The sequence below is a fragment of the Moschus berezovskii genome, chromosome 12, assembly GCF_049115385.1.
Source record: "Moschus berezovskii isolate FMDL1 chromosome 12, NW_MosBer_1.0, whole genome shotgun sequence".
Lineage (NCBI taxonomy): Eukaryota > Metazoa > Chordata > Mammalia > Artiodactyla > Moschidae > Moschus > Moschus berezovskii.
In genome coordinates, this window is record NC_142471.1 from 69,643,042 (window position 1) to 69,660,325 (window position 17,284).

The 17,284-nt window shown below is 45.5% G+C and overlaps 1 protein-coding gene across 1 annotated transcript; it reads left to right on the forward strand.

Moving 5' to 3' along the window:
* Positions 1-3,426: 3,426 nt before the first annotated feature.
* INA (internexin neuronal intermediate filament protein alpha) lies at positions 3,427-16,014 on the forward strand. The gene is made up of 3 exons (XM_055424745.2): positions 3,427-4,556; positions 12,612-12,736; positions 14,005-16,014. The coding sequence occupies exons 1-3, from the start codon at positions 3,492-3,494 to the stop codon at positions 14,312-14,314; spliced, it is 1,500 nt and encodes a 499-aa protein (XP_055280720.1). The 5' UTR covers positions 3,427-3,491; the 3' UTR covers positions 14,315-16,014.
* Positions 16,015-17,284: the final 1,270 nt, after the last annotated feature.

Here is a 17,284-nt window from a genome sequence, read left to right on the forward strand (position 1 = left end):
CATGGAGGATGTGGCAGGAGGAAGAATCTGGGGATAATTGAACAATGTGTCTACAGTGCCTGAGTCTGCCATTATAGTAAAATGAATACACACCCCCTTGCATAGGGCAAGGCACTCACTTAGGAGACCTGGCCAGCTGGAAGGAGATGTGGCTTGTGACTCAGCCAAGATTACTCTTTGGTAGTACAACTCTGTGCTAAAATAATTAAAGCCAAATATTTGGGCCTATGGAGTGGTATGCCAAAAAAGAGGAGGCAGGGAGGCACAAGTCTCATGGGGGCATTTAAGTATGGAATCTCTGAAATGCTAAGCTATTCAGCAATTGCAAATTGCAGCTCACTTTAGATTTTCCAGGGCCACTACCCCTTTGATGGATGATTCCGGTTTTCGCCTCACCCTCTTCTGCTCTATGTGTGTTTGCCTTTGGATTACTGCTTCTGTTGGAGAATGGAAAAGAAAGGCAAGGACCTCCCTGGTGGTCCAGTGGTTAAAAATCAAGTTAAAATTTCCTGCCAATGCAGGGGATATGGGTTTGATCCCTGCTCCTGAAATCTTCCACATGCCATGGAGGAATGAAGCCTGTGCAACACAACTACTAAAGACCACATTCTCTGGAGTCTGTGCTTTGTAACAAAAGAAGCCACTGCAATGAGAAGCTCATGAGCTGCAATGAAAACCCAGCAAAGCCAAAAATAAATAAATAACAATTTTAAAAAGAAAGGTGATTTTGCTTTCGGTAGTACAGTTAATGGACAAGGCAATGGCAACCCACTCCAGTACTCTTGCCTGGGAAATCCCATGGGTGGAGGAGCCTGGTAGGTTGCAGTCCATGGGGTCGTGAAGAGTCAGACATGACTGAGCGACTTCACTTTCACTTTTCACTTTCATGCATCGGAGAAGGCAATGACAACCCACTCCAGTGTTCTTGCCTGGAGAATCCCAGGGACGGGGGAACCTGGTGGGCTGCCGTCTATGGGGTTGCACAGAGTCGTACACGACTGAAGTGACTTCGCAGCAGCAGCAGCAGCAGTACAGTTAAAGTGATATTGGAGCCACAGAAAATTAGAAAAAGCTTCTAATTATATGTGCTTGTTTCCACTTAGCCACACTCATGTTAACCCCTGGTAGCACAAACAGTCAAGAGGGCTATACTCTCACTCCCAAGGGGCAGCCTAGAGGCCTGTGCAAGGATACTGTGGGCAGTCTCATCACAAAACCTGACTCATTTGCTGTTGATGGTAGAGGCAAAGCAATACCTATTTGAAAGAGGCCAATGATGACATTAACCCCTTACATCTGTACAAAGCACCTTCACATGCACCAACTCAGTCTTTTATGACCTTGATGTAGGTGCTGCTATCCCCTCATGCTTAGTAAATGGCAGGAGACACAATTCAAACCCATCACCTCTGATTCTTTAAATTACAAACCAGTCTGCTATTTTGTTATTGGCCAAAACCTTTCCGAAGCCCACTTAGCTTTATTCTGGCTACATGGAAATTAATAAGACTTTGAGAGTCTCATTGCTCTAAGCAGAATTATGCAGTGAGGAAAGAAAGTGTGTTTGCTTGCTAGTAACCTTATGTAGGGAGAAGGCAATGGCAAGCCACTCCAGTACTCTTGCCTAGAAAATCCCATGGATGGAGGAGCCTGGTAGGCTGCAGTCCGTGGGGTCACTATGGGTCGGACACGACTGAGTGACTTCACTTTCACTTTTCACTTTCACACATTGGAGAAGGAAATGGCAGCCCACTCCAGTGTTCTTGCCTGGAGAATCCCGGGGACGGGGGAGCCTGGTGGGCTTCCGTCTATGGGGTCACACAGAGTCGGACACGACTGAAGTGACTTAGCAGCAGCAGCAGCAGCAACCTTATGTAGTGTGCTGCAGCTAAGCCTGCTTCTTATCAGTAAGATGGGGAAAAAGGTCACCTTGAAGAGTAGCCAGAAGGAAGTAAACCTACGCAAAATTCTTGACACGATGGCTGGCAGAGAATATTCATTCAGTGATGTCAGCACTCTTCCATCCTTCACATTACCAGGTATTTCAGAGTCCACTGAACTCAGAATTGAGTCCCTGCAGTTCAGGTCTTGGTTTCTGAGGAGGAACCAAGGACCAGGCTGTGGTAGGGCCCAGCTATCTTACATGACATAAAGCACAAAGACAAGAATACGCTCCAAAGCCCCACAGGACTCTATTCCCTCCCCCCCGCCCCCCCCTTTTAGTGGCCTGTCTCAGGTAATATTTCTTCCATGAAAGTTAAATTTATCATAGAACTACATCATTGAGATTCCAAGATCAAAAAAGGCCTTCAGTTTGGAATTCTGGAATCTACTAAAAAGTTCCTCCCCTTCCCTCTTCAAAGTCATAGCCACATCCTGAGAGATTACAAGTTTGAAGACCCCCACGCTGCTTCCTCCCAGCCTTCATCTTTACAGATCCCATTCTTGGGAATCCACCCCTGTGCAGAGAAGGCCAGCTCAGTCAGCAGCACTCTTCTGCACTTTCGGAACTTAATGTTTGCAGGGACCTCTTTTGTCCAAAGACAAATCTTCTAAACCAGATGAAAATATTCACAGACTGAAATCTCAAACGCCTACAGGGCCAGACAGGTAAAGTAGATGAATTAAGAAGGCGGACATTAATCAGTGGAGAGTGGTGAGGGACTGTGGTGAACAGGAGGGCACACTTAACACATAAGTGGCAGGGGCACCTCAGCTCCGCCCATCATGGCCATCCCAGCTTTCCCTCCGCTTCTCTCCACTCCCTGCAACTCAGGCTTTCGCGGCGCACCTCCGTCCCCTCTCTTCCCCGGGGCGTTGCAGGCTTTCGGTGCAGCCACCCAACCCGTGCGCCCCCGAGAGCCGCAGAGGAGCAGCTGATGCGATGCTCTCTGACGTAGACCCACTTTTCCCCTGGGAACCCCGAGCGGGTTGAAGGAGGGGACAAAGCCGCGCCCTGAGGGTCTACACTCTAACTGGAAAAACAGGGCCTGACGCCCGGGAGCTCCGGGGTGGGCGTGAGAGTACAGCACACCTCTCGGAAAACACTAACCTCCCGGTGGATTAAAGCGGGCAAGGAGGGCAGGGTCAAGGGACTCGATAGAACCGCTCAGTTTCCAGATGGGAAACCCCCCATCGTTCAGGCACCCCTCCACACAAGTCACTTCCAAACCAGACGATTCTCGGCGAGGGGCTCATCAGACAGGCGGTGGCTCCTACACAAATGGCTGTGTCCACTCGCCCTCGGTCCGGGGCGCGCGCAGCTGCAGGAGTCACTGCGCTTCCCCGCCCCCGCTCCTGAAGGCCCCCCTCTCCCCTCTCCGCCAGACCGGAGCAGGAGCTCCGCCCCCAACGCACCGCCCCAGTCGTCCCCCCACCCCCCACGCCTTAAAACCCGGTGCACGCCGCCCCACCGCGCCCCGCCCGGCGCACCTCTCCTCTCCTCGCCAGAGCCAGCCGCAGCCGCTCTCCCGGCCCTTGGTCCCGGCACCATGAGCTTCGGCTCGGAGCACTACCTGTGCGCCTCCTCCTCTTACCGCAAGGTGTTCGGGGACGGCTCGCGCCTGTCCTCGCGCCTCTCCGGGGCTGGCGGCGCGGGGAGCTTCCGCTCGCAGTCGCTGTCCCGCTGCAATGTGGCCTCCTCGGCCGCCTGCTCCTCGGCCTCGTCGCTTGGCCTGGGCCTGGCCTACCGCCGGTCCCCGGCGTCCGACGGGCTGGACCTGAGTCAGGCGGCGGCGCGCACCAATGAGTACAAGATCATCCGCACTAACGAGAAGGAGCAGCTGCAGGGCCTCAACGACCGCTTCGCCGTGTTCATCGAGAAGGTGCACCAGCTGGAAACGCAGAACCGAGCGCTCGAGGCCGAGCTGGCCGCCCTGCGGCAGCGCCACGCCGAGCCGTCGCGCGTCGGCGAGCTCTTCCAGCGCGAGCTGCGCGATCTGCGCGCGCAGCTGGAGGAGGCGAGTTCGGCGCGCGCGCAGGCCCTGCTGGAGCGCGACGGGCTGGCCGAGGAGGTGCAGCGGCTGCGGGCGCGCTGCGAGGAGGAGAGCCGGGGGCGCGAAGGGGCCGAGCGCGCCCTGAAGGCGCAGCAGCGCGACGTGGACGGCGCCACGCTTGCCCGCCTGGATCTGGAGAAGAAGGTAGAGTCACTGCTGGACGAGTTGGCCTTCGTGCGCCAGGTGCACGACGAGGAGGTGGCCGAGCTGCTGGCCACGCTGCAGGCGTCTTCGCAGGCCGCGGCCGAGGTGGACGTGGCTGTGGCTAAACCAGATCTGAGTTCGGCGCTGAGGGAAATCCGCGCCCAGTATGAGTCGCTGGCCGCCAAGAACTTGCAGTCGGCCGAGGAGTGGTACAAGTCCAAGTTTGCCAACCTGAACGAGCAGGCAGCGCGCAGCACCGAGGCCATCCGGGCCAGCCGCGAGGAAATTCACGAGTACCGGCGCCAGCTGCAGGCACGCACCATCGAGATCGAGGGCCTGCGCGGGGCCAATGAGTCCCTGGAGAGGCAGATCCTGGAGCTGGAGGAGCGACACAGTGCCGAGGTGGCCAGCTACCAGGTAAAGGTTGGAGCGCTGTGTAAAGAAGGGAGCCCTGTGCTCTCCGGCTCGTATTTCTCGCACGGTTGGGGCCCTCGAAATCAAGGGGAGGATAAAGGAGGGGACGGAAAGCGCCCCGCCCAGAGGCATTGGCAAACAAAAAACCCTGGAGCCTCTCTCGCTAATTTTAGGGGCCTGGACTCCCTCTTTCTCTGCCCCTCACTTGCGTCCCTGTCTGAGCCCTTCTAACAAAGAAGCCCTCAAGCTTCTATTCTTCAGCAAGTGGCCATAAACACGCTGGCGACCTGAAGAACAGCCCCCTCCCAAAGAGGGAGTGAGCGCAATAGGGGTGGGTCGCAGCCTCTCCGTGGTTGGTGGTGCTGTTTCCGCTGTCTGGCTTGTTTGATTGACTTTGAAATGCTTTCTGTGCGTCCTGGGAGTATTTCTGCCCTTGGGTTGGGGGAAGAATGCGAGACTATACTGGCAGGAGTTCTATCCCATTGTCTTGACTTTTGCCCTCAGAGGAGTAGAGACTGGCAGTCAAGGAGATGAGTGATTGGGCTAGTAATAACCGCCCTGCTCTGTTCTCCCCCAGCACACACTCACTCAGTTCTCTCGGCGACTGACTAACGGTATTTCCTCCTAAAGAAAACATTACAGACGTTAGCAAAGGATGGTCGGGCGCTGTCCTCGGTGCTGATCTAGAGTTCTTCCCTTCTCAGAATTTCCCTCCTGTCTCATGTCCCAGTTATGACTCTCTAGGCAATTAACTGCTTCGATTTTTTTTTTCTTCTGCAACACCAACACATCAGTCTTGGCTACCTGCAATCAAGGGTCACCTCGTGGACAGCATCAATTTTCACTTTCATGGATGGTTTAGCATTTAACAAAAACCACTTAGTCTGCCCCACAGCAGTGAAGTCCCACTCGAAAATGCCCATTTCCTTAACATTTTTCCATCCTAAGTGCATGTGATAAATCACAGAGATGAGTGCATCTTTGTTATAGGTCACTTATTTTTTCCCGTCTTTGCCTGTCCTCTAAGCTCCTGTGAAGGTATCAATTGGTTCTTTCCTCCTTTTCTCTCCAAACAAAGGCGACTGCATCTTCAGTTTTACTACATGGAACATTCTGGGCTTAGGACCACAAAGGATACAGAGGCAGGTGAAAAGTGTGGAAAAGAATCTAAATAGTGTGGTTCTGTTTCAAGGTGCAATAAAAGTTCCATTGGATAGAATGCTAGTAGTTCAGAAACTTGCAATAATTCATTCTACCAAGCTGAAAGTTTCCATTTGATAAAATTAATAATGTTTACGAACATTAAGAAAATACAATCAAGAAAGCAGTGAATACTCAAAGTGCTATTTTTGTCTGGAGCCAGAGAATTATTATGAGTGTGCAGTATTTGCTGTTCATTATAAATAACTCCCTTTGATAAAGGAAGAAAGCTTGCTTGGGCTGTTTATTTTGGTATTTATAATTACAGTAATATTCAAATAAATACTTTTATTCCACTTCAAAATGTTTAACTTGAACTTTTCACTATGTGGCCTAGCTCTCAATGGCCTGAACTAATTACATTTAGTTAATTGAGATTTCATGTTTTCTTCTAGAAGCTTCAAAGGATGGGCTACCTGGTCTTCTGAAGGGCTAGCCCAGTATTTCTCTAAACAGGATAACTTACCCATAATCACCATCTGAATTGGGCTTTGCCATGTCCTCTGTTTGCTTGGTGTAGCCCCTACATTCTAAGAAATAGTGACAGTAATGTCTGGTTTGTTTTGTTTGCTTTAAAAGGCTTTCAATGTTAGACAATAGTAGGGTCATCCAGACTAGCCTGCAGAAAACAAAAAACAACAGAAACTGCGGCATCTGCAGCTCTGCAGTGCTGCCCCCATCAGCCATAGCCTCAGTGGACCTGCTGTGAATGGAAGAGGCGATCAGACAACAAATATAGATATATAAAATCTGAAGAGGGGTGCACATCTTCACCTGCGTATCCTGAAGTCCTGAAGCCACAAGGGTGTCATCAGGTTATTCTGACAATCTTAGCAGTGCTGACTGAGATGAAAAGCCTCCTTCCCCACAGTGAGATTCAGCCATTGTTTTCTTGCCCTCTAACCGCCCCCCTCCCCTTTCACTGCAGTGATGGGAGGCTATTCTCTTTCTTCTGCTTCAGAGATTAGTGGTAGGTCCATTTTCCTTTGCAGGTTTGCCACCCTCTTAGAGGCAGAGGAAGGCCCCATTAAAGTCACGTTTTCCCTGCCCCAGAGAGCTGACAGCCTATTTGAGGAAAGAAAGCTTATCACACTTTTGAAAGGGTGAAGAATGATTCAAGGTGACATATTAGTGTGAGTATACAGTGGTGTATGCCAGAGCTTGAATTAGGCGACACGAAAAATTAAGAGGCACTAGGACTATTGTCCTCACAAGTCAAACAGAGCCATCCTCTTTAGCCAGAGGCTTTCCATTTCTGACACAGGGTGATTCTGTTTCCTGCTTCACCACCATTAGAGTCCCTGTTCTGCCAAAGATGTCTAAGGACATTTTTGAATGGTACTGGGGGCCCTGGCCCTGTACGATGGTCAGTCTTGGAAAGCTGAAGCTTTCCTTGAAAGACCTTGCAGAACAATCAGGATCACACCATCAGTTAATGCTCTCCAGGGAGATGAGCCAAGTCTGCCCTCTTCTCTCCAGTATGAGATTGAAATGTAGCCTAATTAAACAGCAGGAAGGGGATGGCCCCTTGGAGATTGGGGGTGGAAGTGGCTGCATATAAATCTATAACCTGATAGATCCATTTCTGAAATTAGAATTCAAGAAAAAGGTCTTCATTTGGTCCCCTTCTCTCTCTCTTTTTTTCACCTCTTCCATATGCTTTTTACTTTCTTTTGTTCTGTTTTTGCCCTCTCTACCTCAGTATATTAGGGCTTCCCTGGTGGCTCAGTGGTAAAGAATCTGCCTGCCAATGCAGGAGGTGCAGGTTCGATCCCTGGGGATCAGGAAGATTCCCCTGGAGGAGGAAATGGTAACCCTCTCTAGTATTCTTGCCTGGGAAATCCCATGGAGAACGGAGCCTGGTGGGCTAAAGTCCATTGGGTCACAAAGAGTCGGACATGACTTAGCAACTAACCACCAAATATACCACCTCACTGTATTATTGTCACCTGGGCCACCCTGATAGAGCCTTTACAGAAAAACTAGAGGTTCCTAAACCCATTGACCTACCAAGGTTACTTGGGGGCTTAACAGAAAGAGTCTCAGGCTTACTCCCAAAGATATGGATTCAGTAGTTTGCAGGTGGGGCCCAAGAATATGCAGTTTCAGTAAAAGCACTGCAGCCTGTCACTTCCTCAGACTGATCGGGGGGTGCACTGACTTAAACCACCTTTCCCAGTGTAAACCAGCCTGTAGAAATACTTGTAGTGCACCATTTTTAAAGTATTGTAGAAAAAATCATGGGATGAAACAAAGATAGGAGTGAAAAAAGGCAGCAGAGTGACCACAGGGTCATATGTACCGTATATAGAAATCCTTTCTCCCCACCTTTGTTATCAGGCAGAGCAGTAATTCTGAACAGCTTTCCTCAATCAGATGGTGCCGCACTCACTACTGTTCCCCTGGGTGAGGGCTTCTAAAAGTGATGAACCCACAGCTCTGTCTGTTGTCCTGTTCTCCACTGCAGATGCTCTGGTGGCCTGTTCTCTCTCTTACTCCCAGTCCACATCCTTCCAGCCCTGAGGAGGATGCTCAGCATTAGCCATTCCAGGAGAGACCCCTGGAATGGGAGTGCCTCTCTCCTGTTCCCTCAGTCTAAGCCAGCAGCCGCTGCGTGGTTGGGGGAGGGGGCAGACTGCAGCGCTTTGCTCAGATTTCCAGCTGGAGGCCATCTTTGGCAGGGCTTTTGAAGGGCAATGCAAGACAGCCTAGGGTGGGGAAGAAAGCGCAGACAAAGAGCCTAGATGTTGAAGAGCAGTGGTCAGCAGTCAGCATAGTTCCTTCTAAAAAGAGCAAAGTCATGCTTTATGTCTACACTGATCCATAAAATAGACCTGTGAAATGTGTGGAAGAAAAGTTCAAGGAAATCTCATCTATCTAGAACTCAGGTCCCCAGCAACCTCTTATTCAGAAAACAGCTGTGAAACAAAAATATTTTTTTTAAAAGAAACTAATTAACCTGCTGATGTGACACATCTATCTCTAAATCACATGTTAGGAAGTTGGCCCTCTGTTGCCCCCCAGCTTATTTGTTACTTTACTTTGTGATTCTAAAGCACTTGGCTATTTGGATTTCAAGCCTGCGGCAAGATAGAGAAGAGGAACCACAGGAGTCAGGCATTGTCAGGAGTGAGTAGCAGCAGATCAGTTCAACTTTCAGGACAAAGAAAACCACTAGTAGTTCAAATACTGCTCTCAGGGGCCATTTAGGGTAGAAATACACAGCCTTATATATACCGTAGTTGACCTAAAAGATAAAACACATCACAGAATTATAGAGAAATAATTGATCATTATCTTAATCTTTAGTTGCTGAGAAAGGTTGCATTTTGTTTAGTATCCTAGGAAAGAGTAGTACAAACTCTTTAGAAAAGTTTTTATTTAGATTTGTTATTAAAAACTGTTACGGAAACCTGGGTGTCCAGAGCTGAAAAGCCTGTGGCTGTTTTGAAGAATGAAGTATTATATTAAATTCTGGAATTTAAGGTTTAACTTTGTACCTTCCTATCAGGAGAAAGAAAATAATATCCTTTAAATGAAAAAAAAAAAAACAACTATTATGGAGATGTACATCTTCGTGAAAAACAAAAAATAATCCAGTGCTTTATAGGATTTGCCTCCAACTCTCCAATGTTAAAGTTTTATTATACGTTGCTTTCTTTAGTTATCTAAGCCAGGGTTTGCCTATCTCTGAGATCTAATGCCTGATGATCCGAGGTGGAGCCAATGTAATAATAGAAATAAAGTGCACAACAAATGCAGTGTGATTGAATCATTCCAAAACCATCCCCTCCCCTTAATCCGTGGAAAAATTGTTTTCCACAAAACCGGTCCCCTGTACCACAAAGGGTTGGGACCGCTGATCTAAGGGGTTGTAGGGAGGGCTCGTGATCAATTTATCCATATCATTAAAAGGGTAGCGTCACATGGTATGATATTAACAATAATAAAAATTACTAACATTTATTAAGCAGTTCCTAGGTACCAAATATTGGAGAAGGAAATGGCAACCCACTCCAGTGTTCTTGCCTGGAGAATCCCAGGGATGGCGGAGCCTGGTCGGCTGCCGTCTATGGGGTCGCACAGAGTCGGACACGACTGAAGCGACTTAGCAGCAGCAGCAGCAGCAGCAGCAGCAGGTACCAAATGCTGTTCTAATGACTATTATCTAATTGAACAGATAATGGACTCATCACATAATAATGTGAGGTGCATTAAACTGAAATCCTCATTTGAGGATCTCAGAATACCTCAGAAAAGAATAAACATTATAATTTCCCATATACAGAAATGGAAGTTTCAAGGAAAGTAAAGTATAGAAAACTGAGGTATGTTAAATATTGATGGCAGGGCAAGAAATGCAACCCAAAGATCTTGATGAAATCCTCTTTTTTTCCTCCTGTAACATTTCTCCTGCCCCTCTGCATAATGAGAATACTTCCTCCCCTTTCTCCTTTTTCCTTCACCTTAGACTCTTTTCCCCTTACCACAGTATATTGATTCTTCTACTCCTAGGGCATCACTAGATTTGCTTGTAGCTCAGATGGTAGAGTCTGCCTGCAATGTGGGACAACCAGGTTCAATCCCTGGGTCAGGAAGATCCCCTGGAGAAGGAAATGGCAACCCACTCCAGTATTCTTGTCTGGAAAATCCCATGAACGGAGGAGACTGGTGGACTACGGTCCATGGGGTTGCAAAGAGTTGGACACGACTGAGCAACTAACACTGCTGCTGCTTGCTGCTGCATCACTTCAGTCGTGTCTGACTCTATGTGACCCCATAGACAGAAGCCCACCAGGCTCCCCATCCCTGGGATTCTCCAGGCAAGAACACTGGAGTGGGTTGCCATTTCCTTCTCCAATGTGTGAAAGTGAAAAGTGAAAGTGAGGTCGCTCAGTCGTGTCCGACCCTTAGCAACCCCACCGACTGCAACCTACCAGACTCCTCCATCCATGGGATTTTCTAGGCAAGAGTACTGGAGTGGCTTGCCATTGCCTTCTCCGAGCAACTAACACTATTTAACCTCAAATATAGCAACCATCAAGTAAAATTTCTTGGCAAAAATCCCTTTAAACTCTTATGATATCTTAACACACTTTGGAATATTTCCACCACTGTTCAGTGTATTATATATTTTCCTCACTGCTTATCATTCCTTGCTCTGTACCCATCAGTTAATTGGGTTTTTTCTTTGCAGTATTCCTGTCAATATTTATAGAACAGGTAGGTGTTATGAATTTTAATTCTTTCTGAAGATTCTTTTGATTTGGAAGTTTGCACCCGTGATCTATCAGCCCTGGCTTTCACCAGCATTTTATCATCCCTGCAAGGGAAATTCAAAGGGTTCCTCAGCACTTTCTTGAGGTTTCTGATATATTTATCTTCATGACTGTTGCATAAAAATAACTCTCAGCCACTGTACTCACCAAGTTGAGAATTGCAACTAAATTATATGAGTTATTTGCTCAGAATAAGAAAAGAAATTCATTCAACAGTCATTCATTGAGCATCTCCAGTGTTCATTGTGCTAGGCTATGGGCTTCCAGGGGTGAACTAGACAGACGGCTTCCATGTAAATTACATCCTGGTACAATAGTTTTCTAACAGTGGATTTACCCTCCCAGGGCCATTTAGCAGTGTCTGGAGACATTGCTGGTTATCACAGCTGGGAGAGAAGGTGCTGCTGGCATCTAGTCGATGCCATTCTAGTCAGGAATGCTGCTAAAAATCCTACATTCACAGCGACAGCCCCCCTCAACAAAGAATTATCCATATAATAAGAGCTAAAAAGCAGAGTGGCCACTTTCAGGTGAGGGCTTTTTTCTGAAGATACTTTTTTAAAAGTTTTCACGAATTTCCTTCATGGGCTAGCAGTTGCCCTGGTTTAAGGTAAAAGTACATGCTAGATCAGTGTGGAGAGGGTACTTAAATTGAATGCTGAAGACCTGAGTAAAGGGCATTTGAACTGAATCTTGTATGACATGAAGTCAGCCATGTGAAGACCCACCACAGAGCATTCCAAACAGAGGAAAGAGCTAGTCTAATGGGCCTGCAATAGCAATGAACTTAGTAAGTTTAAGGAGCGAAAGAGAAGGCCTTGGTAACTAAAACATACTGAGCAAGGTGAAAAGTATATGCTGTGCTGAGAAGTTTACACTTAATTCCAAAGCTGTTGAAGGGTTTTAAGTAGATGAGGAATAGGATCTGCTGTGTTTTTAAAAGATCCCCTCGTTTCTCAAGAATCACAGATTTAAACCTTTTTTTTCTTCTGTGCCTGGTTTTGCACCTGGAGGAACTTAAAGCACAAGTGTTATATGAACTTAAGTTTCTTTTTTAAAAAATTGTAATTTCAATTTGCCATTTGGATTAAAAAAAAATTCCTTGAAGTGTTTATGCTTCCTATCTGTCAAGTAAAATTCGGTCAGTGACGTGATTGAGTAGCATCACAACGAATGGAGGCAGAGACTTGCCATCCTCTCTGTGCTCTCCACAGTTGGAATTTTCTGAATCTAAGCACCTAACCTGAGCCTTTGGTTTTGAAAAGGACATTCAACAACTGAGTGATTTGGCAGTGATACATAGCAAGGGAGGGACAGTGAGTAAAAAATAAATATCTTCCTGGTGTTTAACTGAAAACCCTGTGCCCCGTGACAGAAAGGTATCCAGATCTCCTGGGACCTTTATGGAAAAATTAAGATGTTGGAACCCCATCCTGGAACAGTTGAATCAGAATCTGGGCTGAGGGACAGGTATGGATTTTTCATGTGTAGGCAGAGTTGAGAATCCTTGCTTTCTCAATCTCGATGAATGTCAGCCAGTTTGGCCTACGGCTATTGGATTTGTGTTGCTACTTTTCAGGATAACATTGGGCAGCTGGAGAATGATTTGAGGAACACCAAGAGTGAGATGGCCCGCCACCTTCGGGAATACCAGGACTTGCTCAACGTCAAAATGGCTCTTGACATTGAGATAGCAGCTTACAGGTACGTCACAGGGCATACTCACCTAGGCAAATCCCATCACCTAGGGCATTGCTACCCAGATAAGTGGTTTTAGGCTCCAGTTTCTGATGGGTGAAGCAGGGGATGAGGAAAGGCATCACTGGCTCCTTCCAGGTGAGCTGACCCTTACGTCCCTCAACTTGGTTAGGTCCCAGCTCTACCCTACTAGTGCCTGGAGGCCTGGAGACCTACCTCTGCAAAGATTTAAGGGAATAATGTGAGTGCACAGAGGTTGAAATAAAACCCATCAGACTCTAACTTTAAAAACAGGGTTCAAAAAAATAAATAAAAACAGGGTTCATATAACATAGACAGTCCTTATAGAGGAAGGAAAAAAAAAATAACAGCAGCTACTACTTTTTGAATGACTACTGTGTGCTAGGCACTATATTAGATTCTGCATATAAACTATCTAGGTATCAGGTTGTATTATCATTTTGCAGATGAGGAAATATGAACTGTAGACTGATTGTGTAACTTGCTGAAAGTCACAGTGTTGGTAAGTGAAAGAGTTCAAATTCAACCTCAGATCTGAGAATTTTTTCTTTTTTTCTGACACTTTGTATACTACTTTAAAGCTCACAGAGGATTTGATAGTGTTTTGAGTTTCTGATTTTTTTTTAAATGATAAAAGTTACCAGAATTATGAGAGGAAAAGAAAGATATTGGGACCATTCTATTATGATGCTGTTTAGGCCAGGCTGGGAAAAAGCTTGGTATCTGAAACAGTTTAATTCCTTGGTTTCTGTTATTGCTGATTCCATTTCCTTTGTACCCTGAAATGCTGAAAAAATACAGATCTCAAGTTCAAGCTGAATTAGGCAGTTCCTTTGTGGACTTCTTACCTTCTTATCCCTGTTGCACTTAAGGTGTTAATTAGTAAATTACTTCTTAGATCTTTGTAGACTCTAAGTGCCAAAAATGGGTGTGATGAAACCAAGGGGAGTTGAAGGGTTGTTTTTTTTTAATGTATTTGCAAATAGGATAGGTTTCCCCTTGACAGTGCTTTAAACATAGCTGGTGCTAAAGGCGTGTGTGTTTGTGTGTGCTGGATGAAATGGTGTGTGTGTGTGCTGGATAAAGTCCAAGTCTTTGGCCTTGAAATTCAATATTTATTGGTCTCAATGTCATGAAGAAACTGTGAAATCTGGAATCTGGAGTCTTTCTGAAATGAATAGGAGATGGAGGGTTAAATTCTTTTAAAAGTTGCAAGTTGACTTCCTAAGAGTTTTTCTCTGTTGGATTTACAGGAAACTGCTGGAAGGCGAAGAGACACGTTTCAGCACCAGTGGATTAAGCATTTCAGGGCTGACTCCACTTCCCAACCCAAGCTATCTGCTCCCACCTAGAATCCTCAGTTCTACCACCTCCAAAGGGTCAGGCACTGGCCTGTCTCTTAAGAAAGAAGAGGAGGAAGAGGAGGCTTCTAAGGTAGCCTCAAAGAAAACCTCCCAGATAGGGGAAAGTTTTGAAGAAATATTGGAGGAGACAGTGATCTCTACTAAGAAAACCGAGAAATCAAATATAGAAGAAAACACCATTTCAAGCCAAAAAATATAATTCTCTTGCTTAAAAAAAGTTGATGCTTAGGAGGGGATAATATACACTTGACTTGTTAAACAGCCTATTCCTGATCCAAAACACCTGTCGCCACTCTACATTGTCTTCAAGGCTTCAGTCTCATATTTAGCATTGAATACTTACTTTCTCTAATAAGAAAACCACACCTTAGATTGGAGCAAACCGCAGTCCTAGAGTAATCACAGAGGAGTTATCTAAGAATGCAGCTTTCTCACCTAAAGCTCAGGCTTCACAGCTATAGATGATTCAGGTACAGAGGAAGTACAAACTAAGGTGCTAAATCTGTGATCATCACCATCTTGCTGTGAATTGAAATTAAAACCTATATTCACTCACCATACCCAGCCGTTACCCAGCTATGTAATCTCACTCTAGATATCTAAAACATAAGATCACTGCCAGAGATAAACCCACAGTCCACACCCGACACCACTCAGATAGAATTGTTTTACAAATGATAGGTGTTTGTTTAATGGGTATTTTCCCTCTCACCGCCCTGCAATTCCATATATCCTTTCTTCCATTCAGGAAAAAAAAAAAAAAGGCTAGTGTAGTATTTGTCCTTTTAAAACACATTTAGGTTCTTCTCAAAAGAACTTAACCCCTTTAGCTCTCTGCTCAGTAAATAGAATTAGATGCATGTTGACCATTTCTATGATTCGTGTAATGACTTCTCCCTGTCCATTTCATGTCCTTTTAATTATATACTTTAAAAAAAAAAATGGCAGTGATAAGTTTTGTGGGTTACCCCCAAGAAACAATGAAAAGAGCCCCTAGGTTTTAGGCTTTTAGATTAATCAAATCCATTTAATTAGGAAAAAGGAATAGTTTATTAAGAATGTAGCTTTTCACCTTAACTTTAGAAGCAGTCATAGTTAATCCCAAACTGTGATTAAGCTGACCTTAGATTTAGTAGTGTAAGCTAGAAGAGGTGAGTATTTGTATGAAGAGGAAGAGACAAGGTCTCATTTATCCGTGGCAGTTCATTTGTGGTGATAGAGAATTAGCTGTTTCATGCCTTTTCCCTTAAAATCCTCGTATTTCCCTGCCCACTAGTCTAGGTCCTATAAAGGCCTTGTCTTCACACCTATGCCTTTTAAGAATGCTAAGTGTAGATTATCTTATCACCAGGACACAATGCTCCTGCCCAAAAGTAAAAAGTCCCTTCTGGTCAATCAACACCACCAGCAAATAAATATAAAAAAGAAATCTTGATCTTCTAACAGAGTCTTGCCCAACAGATTTCCCGTTGCTGCATAATTGGTGGGGTCTTGCTTCCCTGCTGGAGAGGAAGAGACACTCAGACCAGAGAAGGGGCACAGATGTCCTGCTTGCACGCTAGGAAATAGGTTCTGGGAAGTCCAGTTTTCATTTGCCCAGCAGTGTAGCACCTGCATTGCCCAGTCTTCCACATGTGCCGTTTGATGCAGAATTAATTCTCTGTCGGAGTCACTTCCACAGATCTGAAGTGTTGCCATATCTGTGTCACACATCTCCATTTCCGTGGTGAAAAGGACATGATGCTTTTACTCAACTTTCTGATCCTAGCACGTGCTTCAGCCGTTCAAGGAACTTGAAAGAATACTTTTCTCTTCTTCCTTTCCCTCACTCCATTCCTGTCTTTACTCCTTACACTTACTGTAAAACATTAGTAAAATAAGAATTAAAAGTCACACGAATCCCACCAATATAACTTGTGTTTTGTGGTTTCTGCTGCTTTAACTGAGAGAAGCACTGTTTTGGTTCAGAGAACAGTTGCACCCCCCTGATAATTCAGAAATCATATATTCTTTGTTCTGTGCATCCTTGTTTAGTGTTTCTTTTTTTTTTCTCCCCCTGTCAAAGCCTTAGGGCTATAGTCTGCAGGCTGTCTGGTCTGAAACATAATGCACTAAGTGGGCAGTTCATGGCAGGAAATGGGGAAATCAAATCAGTCAAATGATGAAAGACAATGTATTCTGTGCCTGGATAATGATTTAACTAGCTTAGCTTGCTGAAGATTTCTGAGAATGAACTGGCAGAAGGCAGATGATTTAAAAGTTCTTCAAAACAGTAAGAATCTTTTCCTTCTTTGAAAATGAGGTTCTGCTCCTGCAGAACCCACATGCCTAGGTGGTACATGGGCAGCAGTAATAGAATCTTCCTTTACTGTAGTGATTCTTAACCTTTTTTGGGATTAAAAAGGCTTTTCCCCCTTGGAGAAAGCTATGGATCCTTTCCCCCAAGAAAATACATGCACAAAACTATACAGGTCAAGGGGCCTGTGACTCCTTTAGAATTATCTACTTCTGGTATACAGAAGTCCATGGATGCCAAGTTGAGATCTCCTAATGCCATGCCAGGTTCCAGGATGGAGACTGCTAATGAGGGGATATTTGGATGCAACTCACAGCTGATGGTTGAAGCTGGAGCTTGCTGAATCCTGAACAATATTGTCATTCTCAGTCCATCTGTCTAAAGGCACTTCCAGGCCACTTGAAGATACATTAGTGGTACTGCTAATGAAAGATGTTAGTTGCACACTAACAATGAGAGTTTTGCAATAAAACATCTTTTAGGAACTTCCATGGTGGTCCAGTGGTTATCACTCCTCACTTCCAATGCAGAGGATGCAGGTCCAATCCCTGGTCAGGGAACTATAATCCCACATACTGAGTGGCACAACCAGAAAGTAAAAAAAACACACAAACATCTTTTAGGGCCTATTAAAAGAACAGTAAACTCATCAGTACATGGGCTTGCAATGTAGACATTTGTTGCCACTTCTAAGAATAGTAGTATGTGGTTACCAGATCCTTCTCTATGCAAGGCCAGAGTCCTTTCCTTAATTTATAGCGTTTCTGGCTCTTACTAGTCTGTATCTCCTATTTTCAGTGAGTCGCCACTAGTTGCTATGAGCTCATTTATAAAAGAAAGACATTAAAAGCATATTATGAAGTTGATAAATTA